Here is a 23,928-nt window from a genome sequence, read left to right on the forward strand (position 1 = left end):
GTCTTACGAATGCTGCCCATCCCATTTTTACACTTCTGCTTATTTCGGTAGTCTGATTTTCTTTGCTTGCTTGACATTTTGATCCAGATATGTATATTCATCTACATGTTCTATCTCTGTCCCTTCGATGTTTATCATAGGATCATTACCATATACTATACAATCTCGGAGTTGGGATCTAAAATAATTATAAAGTACTTTATCTTTCTTTAGCGTTAGGCCTGCAACCATTCCATTATAAAGCCAGGATTCCTAAAGTAATGCTAAATTTAAGCCATCTTTATTAAGCATTTTGTAGATTACAGCCGATGCAACCTTATCGTGCTAAAGGTTTACTTGCAGGACCTTTAGGCTAGTGAAGCTCAGATGACCAGCTCCATGAAGACTACTGATACTCGATTCTCGAGACATTTATCTCTTGTATGATGATCGTTGCCCACTTAGAGGTCTCTTGCCTTTTGAGCGGACTAACATTCTCTCCAGTTCTGACAGTTTTGACTCTTGTTTGGAGACCTGCATTTTTGTTACCTTTAGCACTCTCTTTGGGCTTAGTTCCTCCAGAAAGGCCCTTTTTATAAAGAGTGTACTTGTCCTGAGTGCTGCCTTAGACTTTGTCCATCATCTTTGGTATGGAATTTAATTCTTCCTATACCAAACTATATACTGCAGAGATTACGATGGGCAGGGCACGTGGTCCGCATGCATGAGAATAGAATCCCCAGAAAATTATTAAATGCAAGAATGCAGGGAAAAAGACCTGTTGGAAGACCTAAAAAGAGATGGGAAGATGAAGTCGATGAGGATGCCAGGAACTGCCTGGGAACGCGTTCATGGAAAAGAACAGCGGTAAATAGAGATGGTTGGAGAAGCCTGTTGAAGGAGGCCAAGGCCCGATTTGGGCTGTAGCGCCATTGGATGGCCTATACCAAACTATGGATGCATGCCAAGCCTTTGATCTCCCAAAAGATCTTTGTATGCATAGAGAATTTTTTTTTTATTACGAAATTTTATAAAAAAATCTTTCCACAAACGTTTCATATATAAGTAGTGAGCTTGTAGTTACTAATCCATAATCGCCTTATTATACGATGCTCTAACCCCAGCCCATTTTCATCTGCAGCATATAGCATAAGCACACGGCCTGGGGATATCCTCTTATTCTTGGCCTAGAGCCTTGTGCCTTCCCAGGGTTTCACATCAAACCAAGATCTAAAAAACGATATCCAGAATGTTACCAATTATGCAATCAATTCCTGCTCTATCAAATTAGATTAAAATGGAAATCAAGAAAATAGATCGATCCAATAATTCGATAAATTTCCAGGCAAGCTGAAAATATGTTCGCTAACATAAATAAAAATTTTGCAGTAAGCGTATTCACAAATATTATTCTACATGATTTAAGAATTAAAACAGTTCCCACAATAAGTAGCCATACATATTTAGCAGAAGCAATTTCAAATACTAAGGAAAAAGAGACTCCTCCTCGAACAGATACTTCAAAAACATACCACATCGACGTGGAAGAGGAATTAATAAATATCGATACAGAAATAACTTAAGAGTACAACAAAGAAACAATAATAACCAAAATACAGATGAAAATGATGGACTATAGAATCAAAATTAAAATCAGATTTCATATAGATAAAAGAACATAGCAAATGCAAAGAGGAAGAAATAATAGTCAATATATATATATATATATATATATATATATATATATATATATATATATATATATATATATATATATATATATATATACAACCAAACTTGGAATCACCATGTGTTTCAAACTAATATTTATTTTTTTTTGAAAAAACGTGTTATTGTTGCAAAGAATAAAGGTTTTTATTAATAATCAACAAATCAATAAAACAATCAAATACCACTGCCCGGCACTGTATAGATTATTTGTTTTAGTTGTAAATTGAATGAAAATAAATAAACTATCTTTGGCTTTCAAAAAGGATTGTATGCCTTATGTGGGGTTAAAGTATGTGCAAAGAGGGAAGATTATTGGTCTTGCTGACCAATGCATGTCTCAGAGGGACATAACTACAGTGGTAGGCGTAACACAGGGCGTCGTGTCAAAAACCTATGCTAGGTATCAGGAGTTAGGAACGCTTAAGAAATGACCAAGATAAGGACGCCAAAAAGTAACAATGGCTTGCCAGGATCGTTTTATTGTCCAAGTAGCTAGAAGAGACATAATAATTTCTTACCCGCAACTCCAAAAGCAAATTTTGGAAGATACAGTGTAGTGTATCAGTTGAAACGATAAGAAGAAGACTTCGTGCCCAAGGACTATGCAGCAGTAGACAGTTACGGATTCCCGAGTTAACCAGGCAGCACAAGATTGATCGCCTAAACTGTTGTCTTCAATACCAAAACTGGAACATTGGAAATTGGCAAAATGTGCTATTTTCAGATCAAACCAGAATTTGTGTAAAATTATATGACCAATGAATTCGTGTACTTAGAGGGTGAGGAAGACAAATAAGAACGAAAATAGCCAGATCTGTTCACAGACCTATAGGAGGAAGTATTATGTTCTGTGGAAGTCTGTGGAATACGGTCGGTGAAAAAACTTCTTTAATTTTCATTTAACCAAATTTAATAGCTCGAAAGTATGTTGATTTGGTTCTATAACCTCTAGTTAGACTGTGAAAATAAGCAGTGGGAAAAAATTTAATTTTTATGCATGATAATGCACTTCCACATACCAGTCACTACAGACTTCCTTGAAGCAGAAGATATCACTATTCTGTAGTAACCTGATTGCTCACCCCACCTTAATAGAGCATTGGTGAGATATGCTTAGAAAAAGAATTAGATCTCGCCGGGATAATTCAGAAAACACCGTACAGCTAGTATAAATTGCTGTTGAAGAAAAGAAACAACCTACCACAATAAAATGTTTACAATTTGTTAAGGATCATGCCCACGCTTATTGGAGCTTGCATAAGGCATATTTTAGTAACATTGACTACTAAAAGAAACGTAAATAAATAAAAACAATTTAAACATCATTCCTTGTATAATTAAATTTTGTATGCTATTGACTTTAAAACGAATAATTACAATTTTATTATTTAAGAATTTATGCGTTTCTTTATTTTTATGTATTGGCGATCAAATTGCTTTAAAATAAATATTCTTTGACTTTGTAGGTTGATTTTTTAAATTCACTTAAAATAATAAGAAATATCAGATAATTCCATATAAATTTGGTTGTATTATTGTACAGATTTCGAGGGACACAAGCTACAGAGCTAGAAACAAACACTGTACCCGAAGTTAAATGTTTTAGCAGCGAATACAAGCAAATAATTTTGCAATATTAACGTTTATTATAAATAAAAACTACTAAAATTATTAGTAGTTTCAGAAGCATTAATTAGCGTAATATTTTAAGAATTCATTGTGAATTAAAAGTATTCCATGACTCAGCAAAAATTAAATTGCAACATGAATTTGCAATTATGACAGTTTTTATATAAGTCACAATAAAGTAATTAAAAGAGATTTTTTTATCAATAATTGTCTTTGTGTACATGGAAAGAGAGAAAGAAAGTACAGGCCTAGACAGAATTTATAGCATATTTCGGAATTGGAACAAAAACCGAAGAATATGTTACTATGCCGCAAGAAATTTGCGTAAAGAAAATATTAGCAAATGTAATAAACATAACATAATTAAACCATAGGGGAAGAAAGAGCAATAGAAAAAATATGTAACATATTATTTTGTTTTTTATTAGAAAATGATTCCTATACAACAGATGTATATAAAGCAAAAAAAAAGGATTAAACACATGAGTCTCACTAGCTACACAAAGCCATATAAATTAATATACGAGCAAAAAACGGAAATTAATGGGCAAATAAATAAGGTGTTAAATGATGTGATTTTTGAAAAAGTAGTATACGAATTTTCATCGCTGCCTTTTGTTATATCAAATAAAAGTAACGAACACTAGGAAAAGAAATGAAGAGTGCTGATAGACTACCGACAACTGAACAACATAATCACGAACTAGAGATGTTTATACCATGCATAGAGGAAATTTGCTTGCGCTACATTCGTTGGTATGTTGGTCTCTTATTAACCCTTTATCGGGAATTGTAACCATATGGTTGCACTTACCTTTTACATACGAATGAACGATGTTACCGAGTGGTTACATTGTGTGTCGAGGAGGGGGTAACAGTCGTGAAACGCAGAGTTTTAAAAATAACTACTCGTTTAATCAATTTGTTTTGGCGGTCACAGGTGACGTTTGAGGTTACGGTAAACACAGATTGCTGAAAGTGTTGTTTTAGGTAAGTTCATTTACGATTTGAAAAATTTTATTATTCAAACTTATTCCAGATCTACTATTTAATGTTTCTACCATTATGTACATACATTATTTGTCGTATTTGATATTGAATTGCATCTGAAAATCAAATGTATCCATCTGGTTACTTTGCCCCATAACGATTTTTTAATTTTCAGTAAATATGGATATGGAAAATTTGTTGACAGAAATACCAACTCGCTCTTTTTACGATAAAATTATACTTCTGATACTTCTGATAACGAAGAGCCTGTTTTGAAATCTACACAGAAACCGGTATCACTTCAGTTGTCAGGTAAAATATGGTTTTATATCGTTGTCGAATACAATCTGATATATCTTTTACAGATGACAGTGATTCTGATCGTAGCGTATTAGAACATGATGAACACATTCAAGAATATAACATTGCTGATGTAGAACCTACCCCAGCAGCCCCAGAACCCAGGAGCCAGCATTAACACCAATCATAAAGAAATGACAGACTTTATTTCTCTTCTTCTTCTAATGGGAATAATAAAACTACCGGCATATGAAGACTATTGGGCAGATGGTACTAGAGTCGAACAAATTGCTAGTATTATGCCGGTAAAACGATTCAAATTACTTAGACGTTATATCCATTTCAATGACAACAGCCTTGTTACACCGGCTACTAAAGACAGATTTGTCAAGATACGACCTCTTATTGAGGATATTCGTCAGAATTGTAGGAAATTTCATCTTAAAAATGACTACTCTATTGTTGAGACGATGGTGGCGTATAAGGAAACACGTGCAGGTAACTTACGGCAATACATAAAAAACAAATCCCACAAATAAGGTTATAAATTTTTCGTAATTGCTGGAGTCTCTGGATATATACTAGATTTTATACCTTACCAAGGTTCAACTACTTTTCCCGAACTAAAAGGAACTCGCAATGAACTAACAGATAAAGATGATTCATTGGGTGTTGGAGCCAGTCTCACAACAGTATAGTATATTTTGATAACTATTTTTCTAGCCTTGCTCTTTTTTCTTATTTAAAAAACTCAATAAAAATCTTGAGTTCGGGCACCTTATGAGCTGATAGAATTGAAGGTTGCCCAGTGACAAGATTTTGAAAAAGCAACGAAGGGGAACGTATGACTATAAGGCTGACAAAGAGAATGGTGTCATCGTTATCAAATGGGTTGACAATAAATGTGTGATACTTGGTGGAACAGTCTATGGAGTCCAGCCAACAGGTTCAGTAAAAAGGTACTGCAAAACTGCTAAAATAAAAATCGATATTGTATGTCCATCTGTAATAACAAACTACAACAAGCACATGGGTGGGGTAGATAAAGCCAATGCGCTAATTGGTCTTTACAAAACGCCGTGTAAAACTAAGCAATGGTATTAAGTTTTTCGAAAAGAGGTTGCATCCTCATTAGCTAATGCCGGGAAAGATTCTCGACGTGATAGACCTAGCTCTTTGAATATGGTTTCAATAAAAAAAATTAAATATCCAGTTATTGCTAGACCAGATGATACGACAAGAAAAGATTCTGTTGGCCATTGGCCTGTCCACACAACGAAAGGGAGGTGTAGGTGCTGTCAAAAGTCGATTTCAGTATAAAAAATGTAATGCTAGACTTTGTATCACAGATAAAATAAATTGTTTTGTGTCATTTCATAAGTAAGTTATGTCTTAAAACATAACCATGAATGGTCAATGTGACCATATGGTTACATTATCAAACGTTTTTTATTTGCAATATATTTGTTACAAATCAAATGTTTTTACGTTATTTGTTATAAAGGGTTAATGTATAGGTTTTAGAAGTAGATACTGTAGGTTGTTATTGTAATTTCCTCAATATTTTACAATTTTCGTCGTGATGACGTTCTTTATATATAGTAAGTTCAAGTGTTCATGCAGCGTTAGGCTTGAGATAGACCAGAGGGTATAGGTCCAACAACACAAATGATCTTTTGACATCTTTAGACAATGACAATAATGCAATGCATTTACTGGTACAACCACAAATATCGAATACATAAAGGCAAATTGGTTTCATAATTTTTTTATATAAAAGGAATTTATTTTTTAAGAATAGTTTGGAGCTTCCAATGATTAGCCTTTTATTTTTAGATCTCTCCAAAAAGATTTTAATGTTTTTAATGAAGTTTTGGGCGTTCTGATAAGTAAAGCTCTGTTGGATTAATTTGGTTGCGCTGATTTATATTCCCCGTTTCTGGAACCGTCTTATAACGATTGTATAGGTAACTCTGTAGGATATTTAAAGTGATTGTGGTAGCATCATGCGACGCTATTATGACAATATCTTCGACAAACGTTTCTGTGACTGTATATCTGTTTGTTGATAGATTGGCAGTGTATATTATAGTACATAAGTTAACACATTAATCGTTATCTTTCGACATTAGGCTAAAAAAAAAATAGTGTTGATTATAATATTTAATATATTATTTATGATTTTATTAGTCGTTAAAATTATTTATCTGTAATATTTCAATACTATATCTGATGGGAATATTATCACATAATTAGAAAAAGGAAACTCATTTTCAAATAAAGCATCGGAATAATTATATTTGATCTATCAATCACATACATAATATGGTAAAATACAATATGATATTGATATTGAACGAAAACTAATTATTACAATCGGCTTATCGAGATAATATGGAGAGTTGTGACTGGTTTTTCACACGATTCGAAAATATTAAAAGAATTTTAAGTAGTCAATAAATTGTCAAGATATGTCAAAATAATAAAAGTTAAATTTTTTTTTATTTATACGATTATAAACAACATTATAACAGGTAAAGTAGTAAAAAGTTATGTCATATAAAAATAATTTAGTTTATGATACAATAATATTTTTCTAAAAAACTGAAGAACTCTGTCTATCTGGTTGGGATCACTGAGAGTTTCGCCTAGCTGCTGATTGAGATTTAGCTGTCGTCTTACTGCACTGTATTGATAATATTCGGTAAGAATGTGTTTCTCTTTCATATAAAAGTAATCTTAGTGTTTAATGTAAAACAGTGGTGGTATTGGTGATGGATATTTTGTACAAGGGGATGATCGGTATATAAATCCTGAATGTACAAAATTAAAGCTAGAGTGTCTGTACAAATGGCTACATTTTTATTCGGGTGGTTAATATGCTTAATAGCCTGTAGTATACTATATAATTCTTCAGTATGTACCCTGCACATAAGAGGAAAAAAAGAAGTACAAATAAGATAGTTTTTAGAGGTAACTGAACAGCTAACCCCCAAATCACTTTTGGAATCGTCGGTGTAAAATACGTGATTAAAGTGATTATTGTGTATAATTTCGAAAAATGGAAGGAAGGGATTTGTAAGTCTTAAGTTAATGTGGTTTGTTATTATGAATAATATAGAAAATATAGGGTTTATTATTTGGAACGGTGTAGTATAGTTTGTTGTGAATAAACGGTAGACAGGATTAAGGGGTTTAGAAAAGACAGAGGCAGCATAGGAAACGAGAAGGTATTGCCGTCTAATTCAGAGGGGAGTTCATCTGCTTAACAGTAGAGACTCTTAGATGGACTGGAACCAAATGCGCCTAGACAGAGTCGAAGGGCCGTATTAGGGATAGAGAATGAGACAGTTTTTTAAAAATATTTAATCTTCTGCAGCAGGAATTTTTTAACATAAAAATATTCTGCTATTAAGAGAGGCGAGAGTCAAATGCCAAATCCAGTATTTTACAATGGCTAACTACCGGAAGAGGTAATTCATTTATAAATAGTAGGTTATAAATAGTAGTAGGAGGCTTTGGAAGCCATCTGCTAAATTTAAAAATTTTGGATTTTGCTAGGAATAAAGTTAGTCTAAGAGAATGAGTCCTGTTGATTATTATGTTTATTGCCACTTGCAAAATTTTAGAACTGGTGGATGCTAAACGACCGTGGCAGCATAATATTAAATCATCTGCATCAGCTACATATTCGGTAGGAGAAGGTAAATTAAAACCAAGATCCCTTATGGCGAGGTTAAACAAAGTAGGAATTTAAAGAAACTTTAAAGGTCCAAAAACGTTGTATGAAATAAAATATATTTCCATAGCATGTTACATAGAATAATAGAAATTTCCATGTCAAAAAATAACTTGGAGATAGAACTGAATATCATTCAGCAAATAGTAGTAAACAATGGATACAACGAACACACAATAAATAATAATTTTAACTCTAAATCTACATAAGAAAGCCCTGAAACTAGTATTTCAGCAACCAGAGAAAAACCCAGTACCTTCTGCTCAATTACATATACAGGCAAGATATCAACAAAAATAGCCAAACACATAAAAAAAGGAATAACATCACCTTTTAGAACAAAACACAACTAAGACAAATATATTAAGAACAACAAGAGCCAAAAGAAGAAGAAATTACACAGCGGTGTATACAAACTTAAATGTGGCGACTGCCCAAAAACTTACATTGGTCAAACTGGTAGAACTTTTATCAAGCGTATAGCAGAACATAAACGGGCTTTCAATAATAGAAAAACAGACTCTACGTATGTACTATACCTTCTAGACCATAATTATTCTTTCAATGGCGAATTTCAAATTCTTCAAATTCAAAATAAAGGCCTTTAGCCATCTTTATTAGAATCTATGGAAATCAACAAATTAAAAAATACGGACATTATTCTAAATGAGCAACTTGGAAAAACAGCTCTTCCCTCCTCAACTTATTCAGTTTAAAACTATAAAGTGTAAACACATAAAAAAATAAATTACTTAAGAAAGGCACTCTGGGCGAAACAGCTGTAGTGATAATAATTTAAAATAAATTTTGTGGAAGTGTTGAAAATAAAAGTTTTCAGTGTTTTATTGTTAAATATATTTCCAGTGATATCATGTTCCTTTAGCTTGGCGATTATAGCTTGTAGATTAATCGTATCGAATGCCCATTTTATATCAATGACGGCAGCCGTTACTTCATACTTTTCACTTATTTACATGGCGATGTCACTCTGGAAAAGGACAAAATTGTCGCGAATGGATCTGTGTCCTCAAAAGCCAGATTGTTCTTTCGGAATAATTTTGTCAAGATACCAGATAAGACGTTTATTAATTATTTTTTCAAATAAAAGTATTTTACAGTATGGTACAAGTAAAAGATATAGACCTATAAGAATCAGGGGCAGAGGCAGGTAGCTCATTGTTTTAATTGGTAATACTATTGACGTTCGACAATAATATAACGTAAGAATATGTAGAAAACGTCATCAGGGCTAGTAGCTGTGTTTTTATAGGATTTTAGTGCAGATTTTATTTCGAAATAGGTTATAGGAAAGTTCAGATAATTGGTATCTTGTGAAACTGTGGACAAATAAGGAAAGGGTAAAGGAAGAACAGAGTATCCTAAAGTTAGGGTCCAGATTCGTTGCAAAACTTTTTTCAAAGTTTTCTGCCAGAATCTTGTCTATCTTTTAATTGTCAGTGATAACCTTTTGATCAAAAAAGGGATTGGAGATTTTAAGATTATTTTTTTTTGTTCTGTATTTGTTCAATTTTTTTTCAAACTTAGCTTGGGCTAGTATTTTTATTTATGTAGGAGACACATTGTCTCGATGAAGTTTTCTTACTCAATTTTATGGTGTGTCTAGATTTGGCTCTTGATCTTTTTAGTGCAATCAGGTTCTCCTCATATTTGTTTATGCTGTAAATTTTTAAAGTAGATTTTCGCTGCTGCATAGCGTATTCGCTAGAGGAGTGGAGAATATAGAGGAGAGGCATGAGGCACTTTTTCATTTAGCTGAAATGACTGATTTCCCGATGTGTGCCTCAACAGCAAAGCAGATGGAGTTTGCGAATTGGGTGACGTCCATATCAATGTTATCAGATAGAGTGAGTTTAGGTAAGAAATGGTCAGTTTTACTAATATAATTAAATCAATTATAATTTTTAAATGCCGAAAACTGTTTTTTTATATTTGAGAATTTAATGTATCTAAGTTAAAAAAAAATAGATCTGAGAAATAATTGCTGTTGTGGAGATTCTCAGATGTAAGCCATGTAGCCATGTAGGAGCTAATTTTGGGTCGCTAAAGCTTAGATCAATACTGGAGAAGGAACCAGTAGAAATAATAAAATAAGTATAAGAACCCGTGTTTAACAGACATATACCAGCGCACTTAATAACATTTTCGACAATTTTAGCTCTACAATATGTGTGATTGGAACTCCACAACACATTTTGAGCATTGAAATCCCCGACAAGTATGTAGCGGCTAGGTAGTTGAAATATTAGATTTAGCAGTTCTTTCTCCTTGAGAGCGTCGTTGGGAAGAATTTATAAATAACAGATTATGAGTTTATTGGGATACCAGCAAGTTATAGCTATGGCTTCTAATTTAGAAGAAAGTGGAAGGTGTGATGAGAAAATGTCGGAAGAAATAAAGATAGAAGTGCTGCCACTGGCTCTTATGCAATTGTTTCTAATATAGTGGTAGCCCTCAAAATGTTTTAAATGAAGTTTTTAATTTTTTGCATTAGTTTACTGCAGGCATATATCTGGTTTAAATTGTGATAATTCTTTTCAACCGAGGAAAGAATCCATCGCAATTGCACTGAATTAGCTTGAATAGTAAAATGAGACAAAAGGATTACCTTTGTACCTGTGTAGAGCTGCGATAAGTCCCTTTTGAATACCACCCATGTTGGAGGAAAATTTTTGAGCTTCTAATTCTGCGTGGAATTGAGTGTGAAATTAGCCGCCGGATTATCTTTGTATACCGTTTCTATATCGTGAATATAATTAAGTTTTATCGAGTAATCCGATGAAAGATTAGATTTGGACCTTTTTTTGGGATGGTTGGGGTGGCATCGAGAATGTCGAAGGAGGAAAAGAAAATGATGGGGAAAGAATAGCGAATGGATAAAGAAGGGCAAAAGTGTCAGGAGGATTATCGGCAGAGTGTCCTCTTTTTTGTCCTACTGTTAATATAGGCTTTGAATTAGTATGACGAAGGATGGATAAATCCATAATGGTTAACGAAGATGAACTGAATTTCTGAAGATGGAAGTTCTTTTGATGTAGTTAAGGAGCTGAAAATCAAGTAGACAGAGGAGCATTAGCTGTAATAAGTGTGTAGTCTGGTCCACTGGGGACTTTGGGGCAAGACTTTGCAGTATGACCCGTAAGATTACAAAGAAAGCACTGAAGTCTGTCACTGGATGTCTGTCAGTAAGCTTCTAGAATTTCAAAAACAGACTAGTAACTACGTTAATGGTAGCTAGACGCACTCATTAAAATATGTGGAGTTTAAAACAAGTCAAATTAGATTGGATTTATAACGTGGTGGTAAAACCAAAAATTACATATGTATCAGTGATATGGTGGCTAAAGCTGCAGCAAAAAGTTTCCATCCTTAAACTAAGCAATATGCAAAGGTTCAACAGACTTGGAATCACAGAGACATCAGAAGTAGCTATAGAATCCCTACTGTACCTTTCTCTTTTATATATAGTTAAAAGGTGAAGACAAGGACGGGATATTATTGTCTCCGAAAAAACATGGGCAATGTTGGTTAGATAAGAACTTAGTAACATAATATATGAAATCAGGAATACCGAATAGATTACTGTGTCTGACTATATAATACCCAGATATAGGCCAAAAGTATCTGTACAAGTGGACATTTGCTCTTGAGAGGAATAGGACAGAGACAACACTCAACCTACACTTTTGGCTTATATGTGGTACACGGATAGGTAGGTCTACAACTATAAAAGGGTCGGGTGCAGGAATATTTAGGTAAAAATTTAAACATTTCTTTTTTACTAAGACAATATAGGTATCTTTGTATTTCAGGTAGATATTTTTTTAACCTTACACCGCACAACGGAAATTAACATACAGGCTTTTGAAATACAGCGGACGAATATAATATGGCAGTGGACTTTAGGCTAGTGACGGAATGTTGAGGGAAATAGGGCAATAAAGCACGAGCTTGCCATCAGATACAAAATACAAAAGCGAAAAACACGGAGGAATCAGCTTAGTGTTTAAACAGATTTCTTTACTGGACAGGCGTCAGTTAAGAGACAGCTGCATATAATTGTTTCACAGAGGACTGTTTCACGGAGATTTAAGCTGCAGAATATGTAGTAGAGGACCTGAAACTGTCAGGCATATTTTTCATGGCCGCCAGGCTTTAGATAGCAGGCGACAAACACTTTTCGGAGACGATTTAGTGAGTCCAAATGCATATGGTATTCAGTAGTCATTCTCTTGACCTATACAAACTTTACTGAGTTCAGATTCTTGGAATGAGAATCATAAGCAAATAAAAGATATAAAATAAGCCAATTTGCTACAGTATAAGCGATTTGCAATAGATGGCTTTCAAAACAAAAATATGTTGGTGGTTTTGCAACGAATGGTATTTGATAGTAATCAAGGGCATTGGTCGTTTTGCGTTTAATCAAATAAGTATTTACACACTGTTTTGTTAAAACTATATATACTGAAATAAGATTATACAGAATACGTTACATTTATGGATGGTACAACGGTTCTATGGTATCGGTGGTTAATATTAAACTTTTTTTTATCGTCTTCATTGATTTAAAGGTGGACTTGACTTCAAGAATTTGCAAATTTAATCCGTCATATTCTAATTAGCTTCTTTTTAATGCATAAATCGTTTGGTGTACCTGAAATCATATTGGTTCGGTCCTAATAATTTTTCTAAATGTTTCTATTCTTTAAACTTTTTTGTTGGGTTTTTATTCGACTATAACATACGGCAGCTACAGAACAACAAACAAGTTTTTTGTCTTTTTTTATTTAAATTATGAAACAGAATTTTATAATAAATTTTCTGGTAATATGTTGTAAAGGGCTTATCATCACATTAACATTTAAAACAAACAACACACAAAGATCTAGTCTGTGTAAATCTTCGGTAGAAGACCGCAAGACTATTAAGTATCAAGATTAACAATGAAAGCATGAAACATACATCAAAAACAGAGAGTTCGACAGATCCCAGATATGCAAACATTCCTGGGACAATGAGCACATACTACAATGGAAAGATACATCAATAGTCATGAAAGAGACATCAAAAAGAGAAAAATCAAAGAAGCAGCTATCCTTTTAATGAAGAAAAGTGTGTAGAAAAACCATCAACAGAATGTACCAGGCTCTGGTTACTGACACTAAAATAAGAAGTCCGCAACAAGAATATCAAACATTGATGAATAAATAGAAGACACCTCAATTAAATTTAGATAAAATACAGAATACACAGACACATAATATATAAACACCAAAAATCAGAATTTGAAACCAACTTGAGGGTAAAATTACCACACTCAGAGTTTTCAACTTAAAAACATGCCTGTTTTGCCTACGATCGAGGCCAAGAAAGACACCTTTTAAGTTGGTATAAGAAATCATTGATTAATAAATATTCACATTTTAAATCACATTTTTAAAATAATCGTACTTGAAAACGATTTTCGGAGTGGAAATCGAAACGCCAAAATGTAAAATTTACTTTTTAATACAATCAATTGTGGTTTAATCCAATATAATTACAATGTTTAAATCAATATTTGTTTTAACCAACAATTACCTGAAATATATTGTTAAAGACGCCCAGATCCAAGACGACAAATAAGGATATGAATGTGAAGCCAAAAAACCATCCAACATTTTAGCTGGGATGCAAGGTATTTCCTGCAATTAAATATAACGAACGTCATGATTTAGTAGGAAATATCCTTTATTAAGAAATAGCTAATAAACTGGGACTTCTCCAAAACAAATATCTTCCAAATTAATAATACATTCCTAAGAGTATGCTTAATAATGGCTACTACAAGCTATACTGGGACTTTACTGTGCTTATAGACCCACTAGTGGCACATAATAGATCAGATGTCATACTAGTTAATATATTAACTACACAAACAACACTAGATATGACAATACCTAAAGTGGCGCTTATATCCCTAGAATGGTATCGATATTTTTTATGTAATTAGTGGTACCGTGGTGTCATATACGACACCACAGACATTTTTTTAATTTATACTAAGAAATCAAAAATGTACGTATTTTTTACACTTTTTATTGTGCAGGGTTATAAAAAAGACTCTAAAGAAGTAGAAAAGAATATGTTTATAACAAAAAAATCAAATTTCTTCGGTACAAGTTGGACAGATTGGTCTTGTGTTCAAGTGTCTTCACTTGAAGGTAAAGCTATAAAGGTCTGGCGAATTACCGAGCCAATCTAAAACATTAATCTTCTTATTTTCGAGAATTTCCATCATTTGCTTTGACTTGTGGCAGGGAACAGAGTTCTGTTGAAGAATCGTTCCACCGTGAGGCTGACATTTTTGGAGTTTTGTGTCCAAACCCTGTTACAACATAGATTTGTATTTTTGGCTGTTCATCAAGCCTTTAATTGATACCAAAGATCCAACCTCCATGTATAAAAAAACATCCCCAAAACATTGTTTTGACTGGATGTTTTACGGTTTGATCAATATAAAGTGATGTAAGTACGTTTTCCTCAGAATTTTCTCAGTTTTTAAAAAATAATAATTTTCTCCCAATTCCTCGCTTTCCGAATACGTTACCTTGAAGGATTATTTTCAGTAATCTGTATTAAGTGCTGTTTCTCATTATGTGTCCGAGATATTCGTACTCTCTCCTTTGCATCGTATACATCATTTCCCTTTCTTTCCTAATTCTTCGTAGTACAGTCTCGTTGGTTATCTTGTCCGTCCATGACATCCTTAGGATTCTTCTGTACAGCCACATCTCGAAGACTTCAAGTTTCTTCTCCATCGCTTCAGTGAGTGTCCAGGATTCAACTAGGTAGTCTAATATCGAGAAGGTATAACATCGTAGGTGCCTTACTTTTATCTCCAGATTAAGGTTGTGGCGTTTAAAGAGTTTGGCCATGTTGTTGAATGCACTCCTAGCCTTCTCATTTTACTTCATGTGAGTGATCCCATTGTTCGTTCCCTATTGTTCCAAGAACTGTTTTACTCGGTCAACTGGTGTATTCTTGATAAGCAGTTGGACGTCTCTAATTTTATTTTTGCTGATGACCATAAATTTAGTTTTTGATATGTTTACTTGTAGTCCAAATCTTTCACTTACTTCATTTACTTTGTTTTTTAGTTACTGCAAACTGTTTAGACTGTCTGCAAAAATAACCGTGTCATCTGCGGATGACTGTTGATATCTAGCGAATGTTGTTTAGGCGTTCTCCATTTAAAAAGATTCCATGTTCGCAATTTTCCAAGGCTTTACTAAATATTTCCTCTGAACATAGATTGAATAATATAGGTGAAAGTATACATCCTTGTCTAACACCTCGCAGAATCTGGATCGCTTCCGTCGGTTCATCTCCAAGATTTGTTCTTATTGTGGCTGATTAGTTCCAGTATGAATTTTGTATTATAAGCCGGTCTTTATCATCTATTTGGGCATTTGTTAGAACATCTATCATTTTTCGGTGTTAAACTATGTCGAAATGCTTTTTGGTGGTCCACAAAGCAGGTGTAGATATCGCAAGTCATATCTCTGCATCTTTGGAATAATATCTGTAGTAGTATCTATATTCTCCGCACTTTTCGCTCCCTGTTTCTTTGGTAACATAATAAATTCTGAAACTAGCCAATCTTTTGGAATATTGCCTGTGCCATAGATATTATTGAAGATTTTACATAGTATTCTTAAAGATTCATCATCAAGAAGTTTAAGAAATTTGGACTGTTCTCCGTCTGGTCCTGGAGACTCATGTCTTCTTCTTCTTAGCCTTCTATCGTCCATGTTTGGACATAGGCCTCTCCCAACTCCTTCCATCGGTCTCTATCCTGAGCAACATATTTCCAATTTGTTCCGGCTATTCTTTTAATATCATCAACCGATCTCATCTGTGGTCTTCCTCTTGGTCTTTTACTTTCGTAAGGTAAGGGAGACTCATGTGAAGTGTAATAATTTTGAATTTTAATTGAATTTCCTTATCCCGGTATTTTTCTCACGTGTGTGAATCCTTGTTCCGCTTTTCCCTCGTATACGGTCCTTGATAATATTTATGTATGTATGTTATGTAAACTTGCATTAATATAGGTACCTCGTTCCTGTAGAAGATGAGGAAAACGACGACTACAGGCTGTAAAGAATGCGGGCTAGATTATAAGTATACAAAATTATTATGCAATATATACCTACAGACACCAACAACTGATCAAATGAAAATAGAGCGGGGAGATTAGACGAAAAGACCCAGTGTCAATTAAAAATTTTTTCCGTCGACCGTCCATTTATGATCAATTTTAACACCCTCAAAATTATTGATTAATTACCCCTATTAATGAATGATTTTCTATTATTGAACGATTTTATTATAGGCAACACAACATACATTGCTTGCATAAATTAATTAAACGCTATGTGATTGGCAGTGACCTGTGGTGTAGGCAACCAAACATATACCTATTTATATTCCCACTAAAAAATTAATTTAAAATGAAGTAGCCGCTGTTAGTACTATCTGTCATTGTATGTCATTATTTACTTTATTGTTTAAAATTCTGTGTATTTGAAAAATCAAAGGATGGATATTGACGAAGAGTTTAATTGAACTCCACCAGAATTTAACTTCTTCTATCACAGAATTTACAGAGGTCCAAGAAGACAAATATAAATTTGTCAAAATGCTATACAGCAGATTATCATTTATAAGTATCTTCCTCTAATTTCAGTAATTGTACCATTTCGAATATTAATGTTTACTATAATAAAACCACCACCAAGAAAACTTTGAATAAAGTCAATGAAAGCTGAAAAAACTGTTGTTTATCGTTAAGTAAATAAATATTTAAACTAAGATATTTTTATTTCTGAAAAGAACGGTCGACAGAAAAGTTTTGTAACGAACTCGTGAATTAAAATGGCGATTAACAATCTCGAACATTAACGCGCTTGCTTCGCTCACGCGTTAAAATATCTCAATTGTTAATCGCCCTTATTAATACACTTGTTGGTTAAATAACTATTAATACAGTGCTGAAACATGCTTTTAAGAATGTGGATTGGCTGATAAAGGGAATAAAAATTATTGGAGAATAGGTCGATGAGGGCACTAGGTGTCTTATTAATTACAATGTTAGTTACTCTAATTATGTAATTTAAGGGTCATCTGACCTCATTATGTGACTAGTTCCAAATACTATATAGACATTTTTCACTGAGGATGATCTGATATAATCGAAAACACACAAAGTGTCAGTGTTCGGCTCACAGGCAAGCTTTACAGCGGACGCTAGGACAGGTCTCTACCTTTTCTGTTGGAAGATCGAGGGCAAACTTGACATCTTTTGTGGGTTGGAGGTTGAGTTTCTTGATTTCTGAGTACTGGCTGGTCCTCTTGACCAAGAACATCCAAAATCATGGAGCGCAAAAATCTGGACAAAGTTGGTATTTCTAATCTCTTTTTTAGTTACGGAGTCACCAACTGTAGTGCTAAATGCCTAAGAAAATCTTTCCTGGGAGTAATTTTTAAATTTGAATCTGATTTGGTTCTATTTGCGCTATAAATAACATAAGCATTAATACCTGCACCATCAAGCATGCCATAAAAAACTCTAAATGACACAACTGATCCTAAGTGTCTACTCCTTCTTTTGTAGAGTTATAACACAAGACAATCTCGGGCTTGCTAGTGTCTTCATCAATTACAAGATAAGTATGAAATGTTGACAGCAACAGAACAATTTTTTTGGTTTTGGAGAAAATGATAGTAACGTCTTATTGTCGTCAAAAGCAAAGTCAGAACTTGGAACAATTTTTTTCGTTTTAAGAAATTCTGGCGGAATGTCAGACTTGTTTTTTCTTAAGGTTCCAACCATTGTCAACTTTTTTTGTAAAAGCTTTTCTGCAAAATCTGAGGACGAAAACCAATTATCCATGGTGACATTTCTATTGGTGCCATAGAGATTTTTGGATAGGCGAAGAACGTATTGGGTGGGCAAAGTTTCTGATGCACCTCGTCTCTCTTTTCCCACATATGGTATTGCAGAATACACATAAAAAGTCTTAGAGTCACACAACATAACGATTTTAATTACATATTTGTCTGGTTTATTTGGAATATAAACTTTAAAAGGACATCTGCCCCAAAAACTGAGCAACTGTTCATCAATTGTCACATATTTGCTAGGAGCGTAATTAACTTCACAATTTTCAATAAATTCATTCCAAAGAAATCTTATAGGTGCAAATTTATCATCACGTTTCCTTTCCTCTCTAGTTGTTTTGTCATCAAAACGAAGACAATTAATCAAAAATTCAAAGCGTTTTTGTGACATTGTTGCTCTGAAAATTGATATTCACATTTGTTTTGACCATAAATCGGAGGTACTCAGGTAACTAGTTTTTAGAACACCACTCATATATAAAAGACCTAATAATGCCAAAATCTCTTCTTTGCTTGTAACAGTTGTAAAACTTAGAGATTGACTAAATTTAGTAGATTGTTTAGAGATTTCTTGGTTTGTGTATTGAGTAATACAGTTTATCATTGAGTCGCTGAAAAATAGTTTCCAAGCCAGAATCTCTTCTGGTGTATTTGAAGCGTGAGCCTTTGGATCTGCTAGACGAAGCACTATGTTTTTTTGAACTGTCGAGTATTCTTTAAGAAAAACGGAGTTTTATACCACATAAAACCATTTTTTCCATATACTACTTTTCTTTTTTGATCGCTATCTTGCTGCAAATCTTCACTATCCTCTTCACTAACCTCTGGTTCCGCTAAAATGGTATCAGAATATTCACTTTCACTACGTTCTTTGCCTTTATCCTCACTCAAACATTCAGATTCTGTATTATTTAAAGGGACATCTTCATCACTCTCACCAGTCTCATAAGCACGCACAATTTCTTCTAACTTAGCCCGAGTCAACGCTTTGCTTGTTGAAGCCATTTTCTTCTATATTCAAAATTGTAACGGGAATTGTACTGTGGTGTCGTATATGACACCGATAAATATTTTACAAGAGCTATTAGCGCCCGATAAACAGTTACGGTTACAGTTGATTTGAAACTAGAAGAGGTAAAGGTACTGAGAATCTAAGCCTTCCCTCTCTAGGAAAGTGCTGACTGCGTCTAATCGAAACTGCGCGGTGTCGCCGGCGACACCAGTGTAACATTCTAAAATAGTGTTAAATACAACGTAAAGATCGCCAAGTACAGAGACCTGGGACTATAAAAAGGTCACAATAGAGATTGGAAAAGAATCCAAACAGCACCTATTATTTTCTCTACTACTAATCCCGAAAAACGTCCTAGAAAACATAAAACAGCTGGATCTGAGTGTAAGACCATGTATAATGCTCTCGGCGTACGAAATGCGTACAGATGCGTACAAAAATTTTTGAGAGAAACTTCAGCATACCATGTCACCTAGTTCTCGATAACATGGAAAAAGTCTCACTAGGGCTCAATCCCTTTGATATCGTAGATATCTGGGATTATTTAATTTTTCCTTAGAGGGAGTGAGCCGTATGACTTAAATCTGAATAATAATAATAAATAACTTATTTCGAAGAATAACAATAATACATAGATATCGGAACTATTTGCCCCGTTTAATTTGATATTCTGGAGTCTTTATTCATATCCCGAGCTTAAGATATTAACATAAACCTCGTATAAATTAACTCATCTTTGCGAAACCGATAAAAATGCTTTATTACTGAATCTTTGATGCCATATGTAAAAGTCAAGTATCGTTATTATACCATTCCATTAATGATATTAATTTAAAAAATCCCTCAATCAAAAATTTCCTTTATAGGCAGTTCATTATTAGTTCATTATTGATAAGGTAATGACTAAAATTGGAAACTTTACAGGAGTAAGCAATTATAAATGATTTAGTCTAATTAATTGAAAAGAATACCACAGCAATTCTAAAAATACAATTTCGTTTACAACATTCAATATTTCACACAAAACATTTTGAAAAATACAGTAGAACTAGTAATTTTAGTTATCTCTGAACTAATGATTAAAAATAAAAGAAAACCTAATCAATTATTTATTTTTATTTAAATTAACGTGCATGTGACAACTATGGTCATTAGTATGAGTTACAGTTTACAGTTGACATGGTATATAATATATATTACAAACAATATGGTTTAAAAAACATTCACATTTTGTTTAACAGTTAATTTTTCTCGAGAAATTTGATTGCCTCGTTGATTTGGTCTGCGCTCTTTAAGATCTCTTTGAAGATAGGACTGATAACGGACATTAGATAAGTATATGTCTGATTCGAAGAGTCGTATTATAGTGGCGACATTTTGGTTGTAAAGTTGGGGTCATGTATTAGACGCGTATGTCTTATAATCTCCGCATTATTACCATATTTTTCCTAGATAAACTAGGACAGGCAAATAGGTTCACTGAGGGTTTTGCTTCATGCAGCACTAAAGTAACATTGATCTAGTGAATTTGTCAGGTGGATATATTAAGCTTCTTCAGTTTAGCTTGTAGATCGTTGCAGATTTGTATATTAATAATGATGTCCATGGATGATGCTACGTTTTTGGCAAAGCAATCGGCTTTTTCGTTACCACTAATCCCAAAATGTATTTCGGGTTATAAGAATCTGAAACATGTCTATAATTGGTTTCAAATGAGTGTAGAGTAATAAATCATGAAGTGTCATAAAATTTGCCTGAATTTCGGTGTCGTCATGGGCGTAGGCAAATGTCAACTTCGTCGTCAAAAATTGATGTACCTCAAAATATCATATTTTGGATATTTTGTGATAACCAATTTTATTTAATTTTTCGATTAACTTATTCTTCAAACTCGTATTCCATTATATGGTCATTAAAGCTAATTACATTTTTATTTATAAAAACAAATTCACTTCCTTACTGAACGAATAAAAGCATTAGAAGAAACTGATAAGGGTATGACGCACCTCCTAATATTACTAAGAACTAAAATAAATCAACATGAAGACTAATAACGCGTAATGAGGTTTTACTTACACTTTCATTATAATCCCTCTTTTATTTTATTATTATCATTCGACATTCGACATTCGAGTTAGTAATTGTTACTACACCAATTAAACGTACAGTAATATTGTGATATAGAAATAGTGAAAAAGTTATAAAATGGCGACATTTACTCCAAAGAAAAGAGGTGTAAAAAATTCTCCGCTATCTGTTAGTGAAAAAGTTATAATTTTAAATGTATATGATTGCATAAAACAGGATCACCCTAGTTTGTCTGTGCAAGAAAGTGTTGAGCGATGTGCCCGAATGACTGGAATTGGACAGTCCACGATTTTTAAATTATTGCGAGAAAGAAAGATATCAGGCCAGTTAAGTCCATGCAAGAGAAAATCAGGAAGACCAATAAAAATCTTAGGTGAAGACACCAAACGTGACATTCGAAGAAAAGTTCATTCGTTTTATTTTAAAAAGGAAATACCCACCCTTGACAAAATACTAATGGAGATAAGCCAAGATAACGATATTCCTTTGATATCCAGAAAACTTTTATGGAAAACTTTAAAAAGTATGAATTTTTCCTGGGAAAAGCACAATCGAAAGGCACTATTACTGGAAAGTGATGAAATCATTTGCTGGAGACGAAAATATTTGAGAACTATAAAACAGTACCGCAGAGAGCACAAGAAAATTTTTTATCTTGATGAGACGTGGATAAACGAAGGTTATATAGTCCAAAAAATGTGGCAAGATAAAAATGTAACAAGTGCTCGCCAAGCTTTCATAGAAGGCCTTTCGACGGGTATTAAAGTGCCTTCGGGAAAAGGGAAGAGGCTTATAATTGCTCACATTGGAAGCGAAGAAGGATTTTTAAAAGAAAGTTTGTTAAGCTTTGAGTCGTGTCGGACGGGAGATTATCATGAGGACATGAATTCGGATGTCTTCGAAGACTACTTCGGGGAAATGTTAAAATTTCTTCCAGCTGATTCGGTTGTGGTTATGGATAATGCAAGCTACCATTCAAGGCGCATAGAGAAGGTATCAACTTCAGCTTGGAGAAAGCAAGAAATTATTAACTGGCTGTCAAATAAAGGTATTCAGTTTGAGACGAATTCAATAAAGAAGGAACTACTAGCCGTAGTAAAACAACATAAATCTCGCTTCATAAAATATGCCGTAGAAGATGTAGCAGAAAAGTATAAAGTAACTGTGCTACGCCTACCGCCATATCATTGCGAATTAAATCCCATAGAACTTATATGGGCACAAGTTAAAGGATATGTTGCAAGGCACAATACCACATTTAAAATGAAAGATGTCAAGGTATTGTTTGATCAAGCCATTATGGAAATCACATCAGAAAACTGGCAAAAAGCAATCCAGCATGTTTTAAAAGAGGAAGATAAAATGTGGGAACTGGACAACTTGGTCGATCAGGTGGTTGACCCTATAATTATAACACCAGGGGATGATGACAGTTCTTCGGATGAAGACTATAGTGATATAGAATTGTAATAACGTATCCAGTAAAGTTTTTGTAGTTTTTGTGAATAAATTGATTTAAACTCCCCACAAGTGTTTCAATATGTAAAGTTCATTCGTGTGTGTTTGTGAGTATTTCCCGATTTCGGTTCGTATATATTTTATTGTTACATTTTATATTTTTTTAATAACACTGTTCTGCTGTATTACATTTTTATTTCCTTTAATATGATTTTTAAGAATGCATATTCTTTTGTCAATTAACCCACTAGCGCGCCTCTGGCTCAGTGTTTATCTGTCGATAACAATGGACTAATCCCTTAAAACAGGGTGATACCTACCTGCTCTTTATGAAACGACAGAATTTTGCAATGCGGACGGAATTTATTGACGGATTATTGACGGATTACCCTGTAGCGCTTTTGAATACTTCATGAGATTTTATTACTCTACACTCATTAGAAATAGATTATAGTATTAATGGAGTGTATAGAGGAAAGTAAATCAGTGCATATGGCTATATGTATGACAGAATATTGGTAAACATATTTGGAAGCACGTAAGATAGCAAATAGTTCACCATAGTGGATACTAGACGAAGAAAAATTTTTAAAAAGGTCGAAAGGCTGTCGTACAGTCATTACAGAATATATAACTCCACTTTTAGCCTTTGACACGTCAGTGTAAAGAACTATGTTATATTTGTTTTTATTTATCAGCTTCAGAAAGGGAATTTTTGATGTATTAAGGCTGGTATCTTCCTTGTCAAATTTGGGGTGAAACAAATATCATGATGTGGGACTATGTTGGTACCATAGGGATAATTAAGAGTGGTGGTATTCTGATTTCTGATTCTATAATTAAGTTACACGAAGGGTTGTTATGGGATTGGTGTGATGATGTTATTAAAGAATAAACTGGTATAAAGAAGTTGGACGAAATTCTTGCAGCGTAGGACAGAAAGTGTAAGCCATACAGGAGGTTTGGTTGCTTTAGAAAAAAGATTTTCTCCAGGGTTAGTAAGGAATGCTCAAAGACATAGGCGGGAAGGATAAATAGT

The 23,928-nt window shown here is 33.7% G+C and overlaps 2 protein-coding genes across 2 annotated transcripts in view; both read left to right on the top strand.

Annotated features, from left to right (window-relative positions):
- The window catches only part of LOC140443127 (uncharacterized), a 31,124-nt gene extending 26,317 nt beyond the window's left edge, over positions 1-4,807 (top strand). The window contains 1 exon segment of the mRNA XM_072534211.1: positions 4,695-4,807. Coding sequence (XP_072390312.1) covers positions 4,695-4,807 — 113 coding nt within the window.
- The window catches only part of LOC140443474 (proton-coupled amino acid transporter 1-like), a 322,463-nt gene that overhangs the window by 42,799 nt on the left and 255,736 nt on the right, over positions 1-23,928 (top strand). The window lies entirely within an intron of this gene.

This window comes from Diabrotica undecimpunctata, chromosome 6 (genome assembly GCF_040954645.1).
Source record: "Diabrotica undecimpunctata isolate CICGRU chromosome 6, icDiaUnde3, whole genome shotgun sequence".
In the NCBI taxonomy this organism is placed as follows: domain Eukaryota; kingdom Metazoa; phylum Arthropoda; class Insecta; order Coleoptera; family Chrysomelidae; genus Diabrotica; species Diabrotica undecimpunctata.